Source organism: Macrosteles quadrilineatus, unplaced genomic scaffold (assembly GCF_028750875.1).
Source record: "Macrosteles quadrilineatus isolate MER2022 unplaced genomic scaffold, UCM_ALF_1.0 Scaffold_9__3_contigs__length_116548681, whole genome shotgun sequence".
Taxonomy (NCBI): Eukaryota; Metazoa; Arthropoda; class Insecta; order Hemiptera; family Cicadellidae; genus Macrosteles; species Macrosteles quadrilineatus.
The window spans coordinates 60,060,203-60,080,873 of record NW_026542602.1 but is presented as its reverse complement, the minus strand read 5'-3'; the positions used below and the strand labels follow the sequence as shown (position 1 = coordinate 60,080,873).

Sequence of the window (20,671 nt, the reverse complement as noted above, 5' to 3'; positions counted from 1 at the left end):
ACCGTACGCGTACGCTTACTACGTTCGTGATAGCCACAGGTTAGGAACCGATCAAGAGGACCACGGTAACACGTTTTCGGAACTTCGTCTGTATAGGGGTGAGAATGCTGCGCATCATTTCATGCAATCCATCAAGAAAGACGTCCGGCGTATAGGAGATGTTTTGTACAAAACACGCCGGACCGAACCACGATTAGATGCGCAGCAAGAAGCGGAGTTTCGTGCCGCCACCAGATGTCACATCTGTAAGAAACCATTCGTCGATGACGGTGACGGCCGAAACGATCCGAAAGTTCGTGATCACCAACACTCACCCCCCTACACGTTTCGAGGTGCAGCTCATCGGTCTTGCAATTTAAAATTCAAGGAGCAAGACACGATACATTGCTACTTCCACAATTTGAGTAACTACGACGCTCATTTTGTGGTAAGGGAGCTGGCCATAGACGGAGGTGACGTAAACGTACTCGCCAATACAGAAGAAAAATACATATCTTTTAGCAAACGATTCGTACATGACGGTGCGAATCGTCACAACCGACTCACACTCCGATTTGTAGACTCTTATAGATTTTTGTCCCGAGCCTTGTCAAATTTAGTTTCCCTAATGCCAATAGAAAATCTTCGAATCACCAAATCATTTTTCCCTAACGATGCTGACTTTGCACTTGTACATCGCAAAGGAGTTTTCCCATACGAGTACGTAACGTCACTCTCGGTATTGGACGAAAACGTGTTACCTCCACCGGAATCCTTCAGAGACAGCCTACCCAAGGAGGACGTAAAAGAAGAGGATTACGCTCACGCCCGACGCGTATGGTCACATTTTAATTGCAACACCCTCGGAGACTACGCCGACTTGTATTTGAAAACAGACGTGTTGCTGTTGGCGGACGTCTTCGAGGGTTTTCGGGACCAGTGTCTGGAACACTACGACCTCGATCCAGCCCACTGGTTGACCTTACCGTCGTACGCTTGGGACGTGATGCTCTTTAAAACTGACGTGACCCTGGATACCCTACAGGACGTAGATATGTACCTGTTCTTCGAGAAAGGGATCCGGGGCGGCTTGACCCAGTGCGCAACCCGACACGCTGTCGCCAATAATAAATATACCAAAGCTACCACCGTCAACAATCCTTCAACATCAGCAGGTGGTAGCAGGAGCAGCAACAACAAGAGGCGATTGGAAGATGGCGTCAGCCGAGACGGTCGGTTCGCACCTGCGACTAGTGTTAGTGCCGTAGATAACATCAACAACAACAATAGTAATAACAGCGAATATGGAGATTATATTATGTACTACGACGCTAACAACCTATACGGATGGGCCATGTCCCAGTCGCTCCCGTACAAAGATTTCGAGTGGCTGTCGCGTCAGGAAATAGACGATTTGGTCATCGAGGACATACCGACAGACGGAGATGTAGGCTACGTCTTGGAGGTGGATTTGGAGTATCCACGAGACCCTCGACTCCATGACAAACACCGAGACCTACCGTTCTGTCCGGAACTGCGTAAAGCACCTCGAGACCAATTGCCATATACGGATGACGTCCTCCGAACATACAGCGTAGGCAAATCTGCAAAACTAATGGTCACCCTGTTTGATAAAGACGCATACGTAATCCATTATCGAGCACTTCAGCAGGCGATGGACAACGGATTGCGTGTGCGTCGGATACATCGTGTTCTGCGCTTCAAGCAGCGAAAGTGGCTACAACCGTACGTGGCGATGAATACCAGTCTAAGGCAGCAGGCCAAGAACAAGTTTGAGGTAGAATTATTTAAGCTTATGGTCAACGCTGTCTATGGTATGAGCCTCCAGAATGTAAGAAAACATATCAACATCAAATTGGCTACAAACCCGAAGACGTACACCAAGTACGTGGCCAAGTCTAATTTCAGTGACCGGACGTGGTACAACAAAGACTTGGCCCTACTACACATGAATAAAGTCCGCGTCATCTTGGACAAGCCGGTGTACGCGGGTATGTGCATTCTGGACCACAGTAAGACGTGGATGTACGGATTCCACTACCGTCTGCAAGAGCGGTATGGAATAGATCGGCTCAGACTTCTCTACATTGACACTGACGGGCTGATCTATTTAATCCGTACCGTAGACGTGTACGAGGACATGGTGAATCACCTGGACGACTTCGACACCAGCAACTATCCCCGGGACCATATCTGCTACGATCCGACCAACGCCCGGGTCCTGGGGAAATTCAAGGACGAAGCCAACGGGGTGATCATTAGTGAATTCATCGGCCTGATGGCGAAACTGTACTGCTTCATGTTCCTGCGGACCGGTAGCAGCGAAGACAGTGTCGGCGACGATACACCACCTGTGAAACGAGCCAAGGGGGTGAATCGCGCCGTAGTGGCCAAAGGCCTGACTGTAGACGATTACAGACGATGTCTACAAGAACAGCGGGTCTTATACACGGATAACGATCGATTTCAGACACGGCACCACATAATATACTCCGTTGTGGTGTCAAAACGATCGATGGCGCCGTACGATGACAAACGTTATATCGAAGAGGACGGTGTCAATACGTTACCGTGGGGCCACTATAGAATTCCAGCGCACCGGGCAATGCTATCGGCTCCAGAAGACTGCAACGGGAACGCCAGTAGATGCCACCGTCGGCGCAACATTGTATCGTCACCGTCAGCGACAATGGATGCGGGCGATAACGACGTTGACATCGAAGAAGTAGATTGAAGCAGTTCAACAATAACATCAACATAGTGCGCGTGTTTGCGGTGCATAAGCCTCGGATCGTCGTCGTAGTGGTGATGGCAAAGACAATTGACGGACAAATACTAGTAAAATGTATAACAAAATACCAAATATTTATTAATAATAAATAGTAATTTATTTAGGGAATCAAATTTTTAATAAGTCAATGTTTTTCAACTGTGATATTTGATAACTTTTTTAAACTGTGATATTTAATTTAGAATCAAATTATTTCAACTGTAACATTACTGTAATTGTAAAACTGAAAAAAAAACAAATTAATCAATATATACTTATTTATATTATGGTCATAATTGTGAATTGTACAGAAACTATTTTGAAAATATATTCACTCACTTGTTCTTGTTTTGATTTATATAGAGTCATGATGGAAAATAAAAAGACCAACATTGTTTTCAAAATACACTTGTGTTTTTATTTTTTCCCAATCTTTACTTATTCTAATGTACATTAGATAACTATATTATTATTTTTATTCAAATTTAAATTAGCTTTTTATACAATCCAAATAGAAATAAAAGACAGGTAAGTAAAATCAGTGGTAAAACATGTCGAAGAGTCTTCGAACCAGAACATCGTTGTTGACAGCGTTGCTGGGTGTGACGAAGGAAGTGGCATCACCGTCAAACAGCTGTATGAAATCATTCATCGTCATGTCGTACATTATGCGACAGTACAGGTAAGTCAGACAGTAGTGACCGCACACGGAAGTGTCGTAGCGTTGGAGTTGGTATTTATTGGATATGTAACGACGTGAATTGCGTCTTAAAAACTGTTGGTATTCAGCCAGATACGGTTGACGGCCGAAACTGTCGAAATATTCTATATGCGTAGCGTCACTGTCCATGTAGAAGGTTACCCAATGTTCACCACTCTCCGTGTGTGGCATGGTGTTCACCACTATGGCCGTCGAAGGCTCGATACGTGTCGGTAGACGGTCTGATGCGTACACTCCGATGTGCGTGATTCTGTCTCTTGGTAATTGGTACAAATATCTTTTGATGTCAGTACTGTTCATTGTGTCACGTCTTCTTCTTCTTCTTCGTCTTCTTCGGGAATAGTATTGAGACTGGCGTTGCTACTGATCGATGTAGTCGTCACTGTCATCGATGCTTGTGTTATAAGTGACAGTGGTGGTGATGGTGACGGTGACGGCCCTCCTGTCGTTGACGATATATCATCGTACAATGGGCAGCAGTGTGTCGTTTTCGCCTCTTCGACGGTGAGTAGTAGCCAGCCACGTAACAGAGTACAGTTTGAGAGCGAGCAACGGTGTTGTACGGTTTTGTGTCGACCACATCGCAACACGTTGGCGGACAGTAGATTGCCAATCGAAGCAAGTGAACCACAGCCAATATCGCACAAATCCACCACAGTTGTAATATTGTCACTCCATCTATTGTACTTGTTGTTCACGTCTGTGATTAGATTCTTGATAATGTATTCTTTCTTTTCCACTCCCTTAACATATACGATGCTGCGACGCGAGAGGCAAGTGCGCAATTTATCGATCAACACGGAGTATGACACGTCACCGCGATTCCAGTCGAGTCCGTGACAATGTTTGGTCAACCAATAGGACTCTCTGAGTTTATCCGCAGTCAACGCGTCACGATCGAACGGCGCACGTGCGATGTGATGTAATAACAATGTGCCAGTCGACACGTCAACTACACTGGCTTCTTTCACTATGAAATCGTTGTTGTTGTCCTTGAAACACTGTAGGTCCAAAACCACAGCTGTGCAATCACTGTGCCTACATTGCTGCTGCTGCTGCTGCTGTTTCTGTCGGTGCGACGGAGCTTGAAGGTAACAACGATCCATCACGATCAAAGGTCAGTGCGATACTGAGCTATGCGGTGGGGGTTGGTTCTTGTATTTAGCCGCTGAAATCCACGGACACGTTGCGATGTCGGTCCACTTCGATTACATTGTCCATTTCGGCGTACACTATACAGTTGATGGACGAGGCCAATGCTTCTTTGAATTGCAGTTCGATGCGCAAATTGCCGTTTCGTACCAGATTCCAGTGACTCGATTCGCCGGCCGACATGTCCGGCGTCAGGTCGAACGCCATCAGACAGTAGCCGTTCGGATAAGCCGATCTGCCAATCTCGTTGCCCTTGTCGGCGAACTGTATACCGGTGCCGGTGAACAGCGTGTGATAGGCGAGTGCGTAGAGTTTCGAGTCTCCCGTGAAGGCCGGTGTCAACGCCTTGCATGGCACTTGTTCACCGTCGATGTACAGAGCGAAATAGTTCAAATTGAAGTGTTGAAAATTAAACGGGTTTTTCTTGAAATCACCGTTGAACGCCACATTATCCACCAGTCCCACGATTATGCGTTTCGGCAACTGACCGAGAAACACACTGTCCAATGTCTTGCCCAGAATACCACTCGGTAGCGTGATGGATTTCACGTCCACACGTGTGATTGGATACTTGGCCGTACCACTTTCCAGCGTCTTGCTGTGCGCCACCAACACGCCGGGATTGATGTTACAACGACGCACAAACAGATTGGCCTCTCGAATGTGCACCTTGTAGTTCGTTGCTGTTTTCGACATTATGGCAAATGAGTTTCTCGATCTGACGAGACGCAATCGCATTTCCACACCATTCAACATAAACTTGGCTTGATTGCACAAATCTAGATGTAAATTTCCCACCATATCGATGTACGTGCTCTTCTTAACGAAGTCGCGTCGTTTCACTAGTCCTGCGTTGTTTGCCTCGCAATCGTCCATTTTGTCGGCTATGTCTTCGTAGAACATTGTGCTGGTGAGATGTGACTTTTTTGCGCTACCGCCATAGTTCAGTAGATTTTCCAAATAGGCGCGATAAGCGTAAGTGTTGTTTTGTGGTGACACCAGTTTGTGATTGATGTACAGATCCACTTGACTGAACAGCGAATGGAGCCAATTGTTAACAGGACCCATCTCTTCGACTAACGCCTCTTCCACTTTTGTGCCGTCATCTTTCACTATTGTCGCTTCGATGTGCAACAGAGATTGCGTCAAGTCCGTGTATTCTTCTCCGTTAGCCGGTATGACAAACTCTATCGGCGAATCGTCTGTCAAAGACGAGATCGGCTTGTACTGAATCCATTTGCCGTTCTCTATACTAGTCTGAGTAGGTGGTAAAGAGAATAAATCCAATTCGGTTTTAACGCATTCACACGATTTCTGATGAATGAATGACATTTTCTTTTCTTTTCTTCTTCTTGTTGTAGGAAAATATAGTCTAATTGAATATATCGTCTATCGACGGTATTCCTCTTGCTACTCTTCTTTTAGTAGATCTATTCCTCCTGTTTCTACTCTTCTTATTGACGCTTTTAACTTTGCTGCTGCTGGCGCCGGAACGTCGAGGTAGTCTTTTTGTTGTAGGTTTACGCTTTTTCTGTCCCTTATTGATAACAGGTCTTTTCATACTCTTCCTACTCCTTCTCTGTTTTGTTGTGGCAGCGGTGGACGTCCTTACTCTGAGAAGTGTCGCTAACGACTGCGGTGTGACGCGATGGACACGTCTTTTCTTATATGTGACGGCACGACCACCTCCACTCAATACGCGTTCCAATTTGTCATCGGCTCTGCGTTTCAACGAGCCGGTGAATTCTTTGAGGCGTGTGGCGGCCGCGTACCTCGGATGTTGTGTACCACCAGCGGACACTATGTCGCCGAGGAAACCAACACCTGAACGCAAAGCCTCTTTGCCCATGGCGGTTGCACCAGACTTTAGTAACGGCACTACAGACCGCATGAGTCCACTGAGGAAACTGCCGATGCCATGACCGCGCTGGTACGGTGCACCTCTGTACACGGACGATACACCGTTACCCGACTGTTGTAACTGTCGCCGATAGTAGGCCAAATACGGATCGTTCGTATTCATCGTGGTTGTTGCTGCTGCTGCTGCTGCTGTTGCTCCTACTGTTGCTGCCACTGATGTTTATGCTGTTGCTGTCGTCTTCGTTGATGTTGTCGCCGTCGTATTCGCCGTCGTATTCGCCGTCGTATTTGCCGTCGTATTCGCCGTCGTAATCGCCGTCGTATTCGCCGTCGAATTCGCCGTCGTATTCGCTGTTGTCGTCGTTTTAGTTGTCGTCGTCGTTTTCGCAGTCGACGCCGTTTACGTTGCTGCTGCTAGTATATTTATGCCAGCGTGAGCGATCTGCGCAGGTGTAGTTTCATGCACGTAGTCCCAAAGTGGAATGGCAGATGATCGCCTGTGCTGCCCCTTAAGTCAATTTCCACGTTCTCAAATGTGCTCTTGATGACGGGCACGTAATGCGGATCGGTGAAATGCACGGTCTTGTGCGCGCCGTACATGTAGTTTGTCGTATCGATGTTGACGATCTTTAATAACGGTGCCACCGTGTCACCCACCAACTGAGGCTCCACCAAATCACAATACACATACATGTCACCCGGCAGTCCGGCTTGTATGTTGGCCGGCAGTTTGGCTTTCTTGTTGGTCTTCATGTCCGTCTCGACAGGATCGAACCCCAACTGCAGCGCGAGACCGGTGCTCAATTCCATTTGTACTACGTGACTGCGAATCGCTATTTCCACCACTTTGGTGTTTTCATCGTACATGAAAGTGGCGTAAAACCTCAAGCGTTCCATGGCGTTCAACACTTGTATCAACTCGGTGATATCGCTATAGTTGCCAGGCTCCACTTTGAGAATGTCCACTTTGACTTTATTGGTTTTGTCAGCACCGCCAGTGGCTATAGCGCTGCGATCTTCATGGTAGATAAATATCTTCGCATCATCGCTCACCGTCAGAAATGAACAGGGGTAATGCGCTTCAACTAGAGCCACTTCCCATTCACCATCCGTCAGATGGATAGACGTAGGTAGTTGAGTTATATAATCAGCCACTGTGTTGTTCGGATAGTAATTCATTGAACTGTTACTGGGCAAGGTCAAATAGAACTGATTATGTTTACTCATTGTCACTGATACGCGGTTGTTGTCCTTTATAATTGTTTCACTTCTGACGCCGGTATCCAAGAGTTGAACTCGTCGCCGTAACCTTTCCACTTGACGAGATAACGCTTACTGCGGCCACTGCCTTTAGTGTCCAATATTTTATCGATATCGTACAGTCGGTCTGGCGGCACGGTGACTTTTTGCAATTCTTCTTCGTAGAAACGACCAATCAACGGTGACCCGTTCAAATCGTGCAACACGTACAACGGTAACGGATGATGACCGTACTCGCGGTCCACCACGAACACTTCTTTACTCCAATTCGTCTCGTATCCTTTGGCAAAAATATTTTTTTCTTTTGCAATACGTACCGTATCGCCCGCCACAAATTTTGCCTTTCTACGCTTAGGTAATTTAGTCTTGATGCCGCTGCCACTACTGTACATGTGTCGCCACACTCGATATACGAGTTTCTTATCTTCTTTTTTCACATCAATCGGACGTACGGCTCTGCCGTCAGCAGTAGTACCCAGACTGCTGTGCGCACTGTGATTGTAGGCGTTCACCAGTTGTTGTAGCACATCGATGTAACGGTACGTGTTTTTATACGTAAGATAACGCCACATGCGTGATTTCAAAGTGCGGTTCACACGTTCCACGACCGCCGCTTTCACGTCAGGGTTCTGTGTTGTAACATATCTAACGTCGTATTTTCTGAACAACTGTTTTACCTTGACGCCGGTGAACTCAGTTCCCTTGTCCGTCTGTAGACAGCGCGGTACCGTGACAGAGGGGTTTTTTAATATTTTCTCGAATGCGTCGGCCACTTCTTTGCCGCTTTTTGTTTTCAACGCTATCACGTAAAGTCGTTTACTGAACACATCTATCACTGTCAGCAGATAGTTGATTCCATCGTTGAACGAGCTCAGACCGCGCATATCATTCAAATCCGCTTGCCACAGTTCGTCAGGACCGAATACCACGTAACGGTTGCGGGCGAATCGTTGACGCACCGGTCTGTGCAACGTGTAAGTGTCTTGTGTCCGTAACCAGTCCAGCACTGTTTGGCGTTTTGTCCTATTCTTCTTCTTAACTTTCCCCTCCTTCTCGCGTATCGCATGTAATAGACGTGTGACACCACCGTATGATGCAGGATCTTCGGGATTGTAGTACACTCGTTTCATGATTTATCCGCACTACGGCGAAAACGGTTCCCACCTGTCCAACGGCGATTGTAATTGATCTCTATCAAGCAGTCGTTGTCTTCGATGAGCCGCCAACGAGGGTAATGGTGACGTAGGGGATAACGTACGCTGCTGATTGTAAGCCGAACGTAAACGATCACGCATAGGTGTTCTCGGAGTCGATGATGTGATCGAACTACTCGCTACAGCTGACGTTGCGTCACCACGTAACGATCTGTATCCCGCACCCAGATACTGTAATGCTGTAGAATTGTTGATATACTCCTTGGGCACATTCATGTCGCGTAACGCGTTCATGACTTCGTACCACCCGGCGGGCATGTAATCCACCATACGTACTCTCACTATGCAGTGTAATATGTCCACGATATTTGAATCGGGAATTTTTTCATTTCGCACATACACCGCAAAGTTCTTATCCCAATTTATCACACTACCTTCGCGGACGATAAATCGTAACAGATTACGCACGTCCGGCTTGTACGATTTGGAAAACGTGTCCACAATCTCCTCCATTGTACCGGGTGGTGGCGACGCTGTTGCTGCTTGCAGTAATGATGATGATGATGATGACGATGCTGTCTCCATGATCGGTATACTGATCGGTTGTCTATTGACGGAGGCAAAATGTAAAAATCTCTGCAGCACCTGTTGATACTGTTTCCATTTTTCATAATCGCTCAAAGTTTTATCCATCAATATACGATGCATTTCGTTATCGATACTATCACTGCTGTCACCACCGAATCGACGTGACGATGATGACGCTTTCCTATTATCCACGTTGCTTTTGTTGTTTGTGGTATTGATATCGCTGTTTTTTAACCGTTCGATTAACTCTTGCGGTACAACAACCATTTTCTTTGCGTACTCCATCATTGTGTTATTACCGTATTATTACGTAATGGATTTATGAAGTACGGCTTGTAGTACGGTGCTCAACAGTATTGGTAGTAGGAATCCACCTCCTTTTTGTACTAGATACTTGCGTTTCTTGGCCCAACTCTCACCTCGTTTCACCAATCGCCTGAGAGTTGATTTATACTTTTTCAATTGTCTTTTGCGTTTATCGGACACCGATACGTTACCACGCAACAGGTTGTATGCACACTCGCACACTGATCGTATACGACTGAGGTCACACACTTTTAACAGCGCTTTACGTTCCTTCGGTGTAGCGTGCACCAGTGCCGTCAGTAGAGCTGCGTCTTTCCTCACACACTGCGACATGACGACTGATACTGATCCGCTATAGACGTTTTCTATTTATTGTGACCGCTGACATTGCTTGTTTTCGGCAGGTACACATAATTAATCGGATCGTCCGGAAAGATAGTCGAACGAATGCGCATCTCATCCGGTGTGGACTGTTTCAAGTCTATTAATAGATACGCATGCGGATCACGTGTAGCATCCGCATATGCTTCCTCTATAAATTTTGTACTATCCGGATAAATTTGACGGGCTAAATGTTTTATCTGAGCCCGATCTCTGGGGTTTTTAAAACACACTATGTAATGAGCATTCAATGAGATGTCTCTCTGACCTCGGCCCTGATGAAATAGATTCTGCGTTATAAAGAAAACACTCAAGTTCCTATGGTGTGAGCCTTTTGTAAATAAATCCACTACACTGTCGTTTGTTTCACGCATCATGTCGTCCACTATGATCAAATTAGGTACACTACCATCGAAATCGTTCATGTCTGGCAGAGAGTTTTTATACTGGACAATACTGCCTCTGCCACTGTTACTGCTGTTCTGCTGCACATTATCATTTGAATGAGGATGATGCCAATATATGTTAGCAAAATCTGTATCACATATTTCATTAGCATGGTCTATAAAACGCATGACAAATTGTGATTTTCCAGACCCTGAAGGGCCGGCTACTAAGGCCGAAAATGGATGCTTCCACCTCAAGTCCATCTCACCTACTGATTGACTGACTACACTGACAACACTACAAACTAATTTATAACAATAGGGAATAAGGAGTGTAAATAAAAGACGAATTGATTATGCTCTCAACGTGACTATACGTATTGACTTACAAAACCTATCAAAGTTACAATATCATTTTAAGAAAATTACAATTTTCATTAGTTTTGAGGTTAATAAAATAAAAAATATTTTATGTACACGAATGTAGTTTTTGTAAAAATTAAAATTTAAATTTGTTTCAAACAAACTCCAATGGAGTATATTTACTGCCAGGTGGAGCGCTTCTTCTGACGAGGTTAAGTCTATCTTCGAATCCCCTGTTGTACTGGTCAATGCGTTGATCTGTGATCGCCTCGTTGTAGCGTCGTGGTAGGTAGACACGCATGTAGTGTTCATCGCCGGCTAGTCCCTCCAGCACGGCCATGACAGTCTCTCCGTACGGCGTGGTCACTCGTTCGAATTTCACAATACGATAAGAACACTCTTCACGGAGATCGACGATCTTCGTGTACGGCGTGTTTACTTGCACGGTGTTGAGTTCATTTTTCAAGTTCATCACACCACTGCTGCTACTTCCACTACCATTGACACTGACTGACTCGCATTTCGACATAATAAATGTGTTATTAAAAAAAGTTAAAGTCAAGCGAAACTGTACACACGTTCGATCCACACAGTGGTTGGTCGAGGAATGAATTGTTGCAGCAGCGACAGCGCAGTGGTGGAGAGAAGAATGCAGGTGTTTCGCAATATTTCTCAGAATCCACCCCTGTAGAAGTTTCTAGCACAGACCGGTTTTTTGTAGTTGTTTCTTTTTGTTTCGTCCCCTCGGCTGCAGCTGCGCGTCAACACGTGGCTTCTTGGAATCATCGCTATTGTTAACATTATTTTTTGTCTCATTCGATTGCATCATAGTCACTGGCGCCACAGAACGTTTCTTCCTTTGTTTAATTCTTCCACCGTTTTCGATTGCGCAATCGATTGGTCTACGCCATGCGGGTAGTGGCATCATCGACTGTATCACACCGTGTATTTTTGGAACTCCCGTCAAACGATCAACCCATAAATTTTCTAACTGTGTCAGTAAATTATTCACACTGTTGTATATTTTATCTCCTTTCTTTTCATTCAAATATATGCCGGAACTGTGTGTTTGCACTCCTTCGTCAAATAATTGCAATTTCAATAAAACTCGACCTCGATTAGCGGGATTCTGTACGGTGTATTGAAAATCTTCGTCTATCCACATTATAACCGGCGAATCATTTGTCGATTTAACTATCCATCCTGTATGTTGTGCGTCTTGTTCAGGTTCTCTTTTTTTAATTTCGCTGCCACTATCGGTTTGTACATATTTCACATCACTAGTCGTCTTCACAGGTTTCTTGATAATTTTCTTTTTCTCATTTTGTTGCAGCTGCTGCTCCTCCTCTGCATGATTCATAGGAAAAGTACTAATTGTGTTATTTTCCATCGCATGTATCTCTTCCATAATCAAACGAATAGTTTCTTCTGCATCGGCAATACTCGTAGACATAATATTAATAAACACAAACCGCTCACGTAACGACTGTACTCACTGCACTCGCAGAACTAACTGAATTTTCGGATGTATTGTGATATTGACCCCACCAGTAGCGTGTTGCTGCGGATAAATCAACAACTACTCTGATGTTAGTAATCACAAGATGATGTAATTACAAGCTGACATTACCACCTAGCTACGTGGATGATGTTTCTTCGCTATTAGAACTATGACCACCGAAGAATGCCTCATTTAAAAACACTTTTCTCGCTTTCTGTAACACACTGTTAATCAATAGCAAACGTCGCATGTCTTTACGTTTACGGCCAATACAAGCTTTATTCAGTGATAGATTAATCATATCTCTAGCACTGATCTCCATCGCGAAGTAGATACTGATGTAGACGGTTTGCAGGCTAGTAACAGACTTATAAGTGCTGTCAGGCATCCACCATAGAGACCTGGATGGTTCTAGGAAGTCGATAATAAAGCTGTTGCTTTGTCAACAAACACGTTGCCACCACCACATAATGCTCTAACAAAGGAGCATAAATAAAGCCCCTAATAAAGTCTAATAAAGCTCTAACAAAGAGATTGCGCCTTGTAAAAGCTGTTAGTAAACAACTAATGGAACTATTTATCATCCGTAATTGACAGTTCTGAGAATCCGAGCCAGACTTTGCCGCCGCCGCCCCGACGCCTAGCCTAATAAACCTTAAAGAAAGAGACCACGTCTCGAAAAAGCTTTTAGAAACTCAAATAATGGATCCGTCAATCATCCGTTAAGTGGATTTCTTTGTATTCTAGGATCAAAGGGAGCGCCGCTGATAATTGCTTTCCATTGTATTGAAACATCAAAGGGACAGCTGACTACACCTCTCTCCGTGGGAGGTCTCACACATCCGGAGGTGCAGGATGACCACTGGCGGGGGGGGGGGGTCGGAGGTGCAGGGGGGAGGGGGAGGTGCAGGGGGGGGAGGTGGAGGGGGGGAGGTGCAAGGGGGGGGGGATGTGCAAGGGGGGGGGGTGAAGGGGGGGGGTGCAGGGGGGGGGGTTGAGGTGCAGGGGGGGGGGGTGTGGCCGCAGGAGGCGGGTGGTGGAGGTGGAGGCGGTGGTGTTGCTCCCCTTACTCCCCTCTTTAAGTCCCCCAAAGACTACTACTCACAACTGTTTAAATAATTAATTTGCTAACTACAACAGCATCCAAATTCTCTTTATTCCTACCATAAAGACATTACATAGAGTCAAAAGCATTCCTTTAGTGCCATTTATGAGAATGTATATTGATCAAGAGTCCAGTTTTATTAGTTCATAATTGCTTAAGCGCATTAATTAATTTATAACTATGTGCTTGGCCAACGTTTTTACCAGAGAATTTCTTCTTTAAATTTCATATATGACATTCAAATTAAAACCCACAACATATATTGTATGAATAGCTATTAAAAACCAACATAGCCATTTCATACTAGACACAGTTAAAATGTACTGAATAAACTTTCATAATAGATAAGGAAACACTCATACTGTATATTTCCAGAACTGATGACTCTTCCATTTCGATGAAGCAGGACGATTAAATAATAAAGGCAAGCATTTTAAAAGAAAGATAACATTTTGCTGTCGATGCAGAAAAGGTCTGTGTAGAATGTAAAACATTTTGGAAACCATTTAAGTAATTTAATATTAAAAGCTTAACATCAAGTGCACTTTGTTTTGTATCCTTTGTTTACTCAGTATTTCCAAACAAACAAACAGAGTTTTCCTGGCAGTAGCATGGCAGCAAATACCATTCAATGTAGACCTTTGTTTATCAAGGACAATATGGTCGCTGACTGCAAATATGTTTGAAGCTCGAAGTTTAATATGAGAGCGAGTTTGTTTATTTACCTACTACACAGGTTAGCTATCTCTTATTCATCACCACAAATTCTACTTCCTTCCCACACATGTAAAATGTTGAAAGCATGAATCATAAGTGTTTGTATAAACTTATAACAAAAATCACTATTTATAAGTAACAACTTATTTATTCTTTAAGTGTATTTTATTTTATTTGAGTTATAGTAATGGGTAAAAGTGGACTAAATTTATAAATAAAATAATATAAACAACGACATTGTAACACTACAAAATAACACTGTCCTTAAACTAGGAATAATGCCAGTATTTGTTTTACTACAGATTTTTTTTATTAGAGAAAAGTTTAAGTATCTTCTTTTATCGTAAATTTTTCAGAAAACCCTATTTACAAACTGAGACAGATACAACTCGTGGAATTGAAACCAGTAGTTGAAAGATAAATATAATAACACAGTTAACAAGATATTTTTTAGAATTGCAATACATCTCGAAAATAATTTTATAGTGCAGCTTTTATTTAACTCTCATCTCTTATTTGGAAATCAGTTAAAATTATCTAAAGTTTTTTTATCAAACTACAAGATTTTCCAATAAAACCTGATTCCAATATAAATTTAACGTTACTAATATCAAATATTTTGTTTTAATGAGCCTGCAGAGAGACCATTTTTTAGGAATAAAAACCCCTCTATTTGCTACATACTACAAAAACACCATCCTTTACACATAAATGATAAGTCTACATATGAACATAAACAATAAACTTAGAAAGCAACCCATGTTTACGTAAGCTACTTAAACATATTCAACACAAATATAACAAGCTCCATTCCTCCAGGCACTGTTGTTTGTACTTAAGTCTATTTAACACAAAATATAAATATCTGAGGTATGAGTATTTCACTTACATGATGCCTAGGAGATTTATAAATCATTTTATAAATACCAATTTCAGTTTAAAATTGTTTGAGTGCACGGGATTCTTTTCTGAAGACAAAACTTCCATTTAAAGGAATAAATAGTTATGCATTAATGATACATTCTTTAATTGTAATAAATATAAGATTTTTCAGTAAGTTTATTTCTTATACGAAATACATCTGTGCAAAAATACAATTGCTGCGTTACAAAATTAAATTCCAATCGGTCACAATTTGTTTATGTTTAATATGATTAAATAAACATTTAACTGCTTACTTACGTAATAAATTCAATGCAAAATGTTTAATTTTGTAATTACTGTAAGGCTAGTTGGCCTACTATGATTTTTATTTGACTACAAGTTAAATGTTACTCCAACTTCATTACTTTAAGAAACGTCATTAGCGATTCTAAAGTAATTATATAAGAAGTAAAACGTGTGGTTTGATGCAGCTTTATCAAGAAGCAATATATTGCACTCCCTCCCTCAGAAAAAAGAATCCCTCAGGAATTTGACTTATTTTTTAACAGATTTAATTTCCATGGCAAATACATGCACTTAAGTCTAAATGCGTGTAAAACTAAGTTCAACTATGTATCAACTGTTTTCTTGGATCAAAACCCTTTATTTTAATAAAAACTAATAAATTATTACTTTCTAGAGTATCCTTCCTTACATGTTTGACAGTAAACATGGCTAGAAACATTTTGTCTACTCAAATATTCCGTAGACGAGTAGAATACAACATGTATTCTATAAACATGTATTCTCATAAACATATTAATAGTTTATGAGAAGACATATTTTAATTTAAGTTTTTAAACAGCTAAAAAAAATCTCAATAAAGGTTGTGGAAGAATGTTTTTAGAAGAAAGTAAGAATACAATCAAAGTAAATGACCTACAGATTCAGTCAGGTTGGTTTGGTCGTAATGTTTTTGTTTAGTGAAGCGGTAAAAGGATGTTCTGTAAGTGCTCCTAATAGCTCTAAAAGCTCCAAGAGGGAAATAAGAAACCAAATTAGCTCTAAGAACAGAAAAACTAGTTTTACTGTTTTCATTTTAGAATACATAATAACGATTTTAGTGCATTTGTTGTGTACCTGAAACCTTTTTACTTTAAAGGTTCTAGTGTAAACCATTTAATAAGACATTCGCAAAAGATTAATAGCTTTTGTAAATTATCCACTTTTTATAACTTTGAAAACTTGCGATTCAGTAAAATCCTCATTTTCACTTAGAATAGTATTATTTCATCGATAGGGCAAAAAGACACTTTTAACCGTGTGATGAACCATATTTTTCGTCATATTGCATCATTAATTAACAAACTAACATGAAAACGATGATACTTTTTATGAAAAGATAACCTTTCAAAGCTACTTCCAGCATTTTTTTCAATTCTGCTAATGTAAATTAGCAGCTTTTAAAGTGATTCAATCATTTTGTCTAATAACGATTGTGTAACTGTACATTATACCATATTTTGTCGAGCTATTGGCAATAATTCAACAATATGCTAAAACCTAACCGCAGAAAGCAATCGATAAATAATATCGATTCATGCAATTGCTTGCAATTGAGATTTACAACAGCTGACATTTACTCCCTAGACTAAAAAAGGCATGTTAACGCATGCCCACAACGCATGTATTAAATCGGCATGTTTTGCTGCAGTATGACAAAAATATATTTACTATGTATATTATAAATATTTATTAAATAGACACATTTTTAACCATCAATCCTGTTTCAAAATCCCAAATCCATCGTGATACTTATAAATTCGTTTCATTATAAAACAATAAAACGATTATTTCGAGAGAACGAGGAGAGATAGATATCAAATAGTGCTTTCCACTTAAAAAACTTGGAAACAATTTTTTCTTTGTTTTTTTTTAAGTAATGTTCTGTTAAAAATTATTTTAACGTATTTATTTATTTGGGTTTCAGTAACTAATAAATTCATTGTAAAATAGAGTTTCGCAATTTGTTTGAGAGTGTTGCTCCTCTCTTTGGCACAAGACTGGTTTTGCTGGTTTCAGCTCGTGATAAGATACATTACTGTGTAATATCCTATTCATAGAAATGTAATGTATTTCCTGGTTTGAATGCGGGATAAGATGAAGTCAAGATGGTGCTTGATAACTCTCGGATTGAGATGTAAACCTCAATATGATTCTTCGTAGCTAAGGATCTCTCCAACGTGAATTTACTACCTTAAAACAAAAACAAATTGAAATCATTTGAAATATGTTTTAAAATTGATTTGGTTGATTAAATCAAAACATAATCTTGTTTTAAACTTTTTTTTTAATAATATAAGTAACAGTTAGTTACAATATGCCAGCCATACTTATCGAGAGTAATTTTTCTTTTAAGCCTAATTTATTTCATTAACTTGTGTAATTATTTTTACTCGAACAGGATACTTTTCAAACACTGTCTAAAGGGGCCCATTCACTGAACATTTGTTAACATTTACTATTTCCTTTTTACTATTTACTATCATAATTTAATAACCAAGGCTAATTTATTTTTTGTAACATGTACATAGTGTGAACATTTCCAATCCAGGGTTTGTTTCCTAAAAATATTTATTTTAATAATAAATATTATAAACTGTGTTTATTAATTCCACGAGAATAACTAAATGGTATATTAGGTATTTTCCTATTGAGTGTATACAAGGCTATTTAGTATAAGGTTTAGTCCTTTGCTAAATTAATTTACTGACTTTTGGTGTGAGATATCTGTACGATTATGGTCTATCGATAAATTCTACTTAAAAAATTCGACTACACTATATTTGTTTAACTTGTTTTGTTTATGTTTGACAAAACTTTAATAATTCTGTACGATTTTCTATCAACTCTTTACGTGAATTTTGGTACAGACAATCAGATTAACCGATACTTGTAGGCAATTTTACATTATTAAAATAATACGTCACCAGTCACAGATATGTACAAGCTCTTTACTATGAATGCATCCCGGTGTATAAGAAAATGCCACATACAATATATAACAGACATACTCTGTTGTATCTTGACAGTTAAGCTGCTTGTTGAAGACAAGTTTAAAACTTGGTTTAGTTGGTTTTATCAAAGTGTTTCAAAAGAAAAATAACTTACGGTTCCAGTTCATATGGGTAACATGAGAATCGCTAATGTATGAGTCAAATACATTATTACTTACCCTATAAATATATATAAATAGTGATAAATGGTAATCTGTGGAGTGTGTCAATTTACTACAAACGCTTGGTTACCAGATTATAAATACACATCAAGAGTTAAATTATTATTTTCTGTAGAAGAAAAGACTAATTAAACCATTGTCTCCAAGCCTCCTTGAAGCTTCGTTTTGTTGGTGGACCAGTATTTCATTATTTAATTAAAGAGCTGCCTTGCATTATTTTATATAATTTATATTCTCTCTGCCCTATCTACTGGATTTAATGTAAACTTAAAAATGTATATCTGCAAAGTGTGCATTTAGTCGTGTAAGACTTAATTTTTATATAGATACAATATTTTATATACCCATAGTTTAGTGCAATTTTTCAATTATGGTTGAAAATCTTATCTAATCGACAGTAATCAATTCTAAAAGTGACTAAAATATTTTTTTATATGAAATTTGATTCAAAGTTTTCTTTTCAAAGTTCTTTTCTACCAATTACTCGGCATCGTCCTGGTCTTATTGCAGATAACAAAGGAAAACACATTTGAAACGTGTATTTGTCTGTGATAAATCAGGGTTTTATACAATTACTAGGTACATTTATTTTAATATCAATGGTTTTTAACATTATAAACAATCTTTTTTTTTCATTTACTAATAAGTCAAATGCATTTTACTGCAAGATGGTAGTGTCACCATTTCAAACTAATATAAGATATTCAAATTTAAAATCTTCAGCAACAAATCAAATAGTGGGTCATAGAAAGTTTTAAGAGGAGAATTTTTTTAGATCACATAAATTACATGTAAGTTGATATAAGTTGGTATTGGATGTCTACTGAATCACAGAGTTATGTTATTGACAGCTTTTAAATTAATATTATAGGGACTATATCTAACGTAATGAGTTTTTAATGTCCATAACAATGTTCATTTGAATGCAAATTTTCAATGGAATGCAATTATCTGTCTAACCTAATTAAATTTTAATTATAACAAAGTAGATGTTTTTTGTATTTTATAAAATACACAATTAGTAGTAATTATTAAAATCTATCGTATTAAACCTGAAAAAAACAGCTTTAAAAAAAACTTATGTTTATTAAGCACAAATCTATACTACTTTTATTAGGATAGGTTCATTTCCCTAACAATTTAAAAATCTAAAACTATTGAAATTTGTCATGAAAACTGAATTCTTGTCGCAGTAAATACATGGTGCATGTTTTATTTTATTATTATTGGTCAGTGAGCTTAATAACACTTTAAAGGACAACGATCCAATATTTCTATGTAGCTAAAGGGTAAAGATTGTACAGTCTTTTAACTTAAGTCAGGCAGTATCATACAAATAAACTATTCATGTGATTACAATTGAGTCAATGTAATCACATAACTCAGTATAACCTTTGGCTATTAATGCAACATTCCATCCCCATGTTAAGTTTGTAGCTTATTTTTATCAAAATTGTCGTAGTTGATGTGAGCCACCGACAGATTGCGCTGATCTAAATCACTAAGTTCTGTCGAATACACAAACCTTTACCAAGTATCCAATTATAGATAGTCAATGGTATAATTGATAGTGCTCGTATATGATGATTATAAATGTTATCGTCGTGAAACCTTACTACAAACTTAATTATATCTTATTTTTGTTCTAATAATCGTAATTTTGCATAATTTGTATCCCTAGTGTTTTCTATGATAAACTCATAATATAAAGCAATAAATTAATATGTATATTTAAACATTGGTTCATTTTAATATGGATATTTAAAATTATATTAAGGAAGGGATGAATTTGTAACCCACAGTTCTTCTCATGAACAGGTATCTTGTGTAAAAATATTAATCCAGACACTTTCAACTGGGATCAGTGGAAAAGGCTTGACGCGATAGTAAAGTCTTTCCAAGCTAAGCTGCACCATTAAGCCGTATTATAAACGTTATTCTGTATTTTTATTCATGTTGAAGCCTTCCGGAATTGGTAATCAATTATAACAGGTTACGTACCTTGACGTCCACAATTCCTTAGTCGGTATTCGTTGACTATAGTTTCGACTACTGCGTAGTCATTATCAAAACGGAACGTTAAAATATTACATTCGTTGAATGTCGTCAAATCTTAATACATTGAACACACAGACAAACATAACACGAACACGGTAGACATTTAACATAATTGGCCGGCCGGCACACGTCACTGAACTGGTCGACGACGACTGACTATTTATGTTGATGTTCTTATTTTCAAAAAATAGTCAGTCGTCGTCGACCAGTTCAGTGACGTGTGCCGGCCGGCCAATTATGTTAAATG

At 39.9% G+C, this 20,671-nt stretch overlaps 2 protein-coding genes across 2 annotated transcripts; both read right to left on the bottom strand.

Moving 5' to 3' along the window:
* Positions 1-4,652: 4,652 nt before the first annotated feature.
* LOC129003491 (uncharacterized protein F54H12.2-like) lies at positions 4,653-5,975 on the bottom strand. The gene has a single exon (XM_054431786.1). The coding sequence runs from the start codon at positions 5,973-5,975 to the stop codon at positions 4,653-4,655; it is 1,323 nt and encodes a 440-aa protein (XP_054287761.1).
* A 1,781-nt stretch (positions 5,976-7,756) lies between these two features.
* LOC129003490 (uncharacterized) lies at positions 7,757-8,893 on the bottom strand. The gene has a single exon (XM_054431785.1). It carries the CDS (start codon positions 8,891-8,893, stop codon positions 7,757-7,759), a length of 1,137 nt encoding a protein of 378 aa, XP_054287760.1.
* Positions 8,894-20,671: the final 11,778 nt, after the last annotated feature.

What these genes read in the sequence shown, in the direction of transcription:
- LOC129003490 (XM_054431785.1), bottom strand. Translation starts at nt 8,893, where the DNA reads ATGAAACGAGTGTACTACAATCCCGAAGATCCTGCATCATACGGTGGT.
- LOC129003491 (XM_054431786.1), bottom strand. Translation starts at nt 5,975, where the DNA reads ATGTCATTCATTCATCAGAAATCGTGTGAATGCGTTAAAACCGAATTG.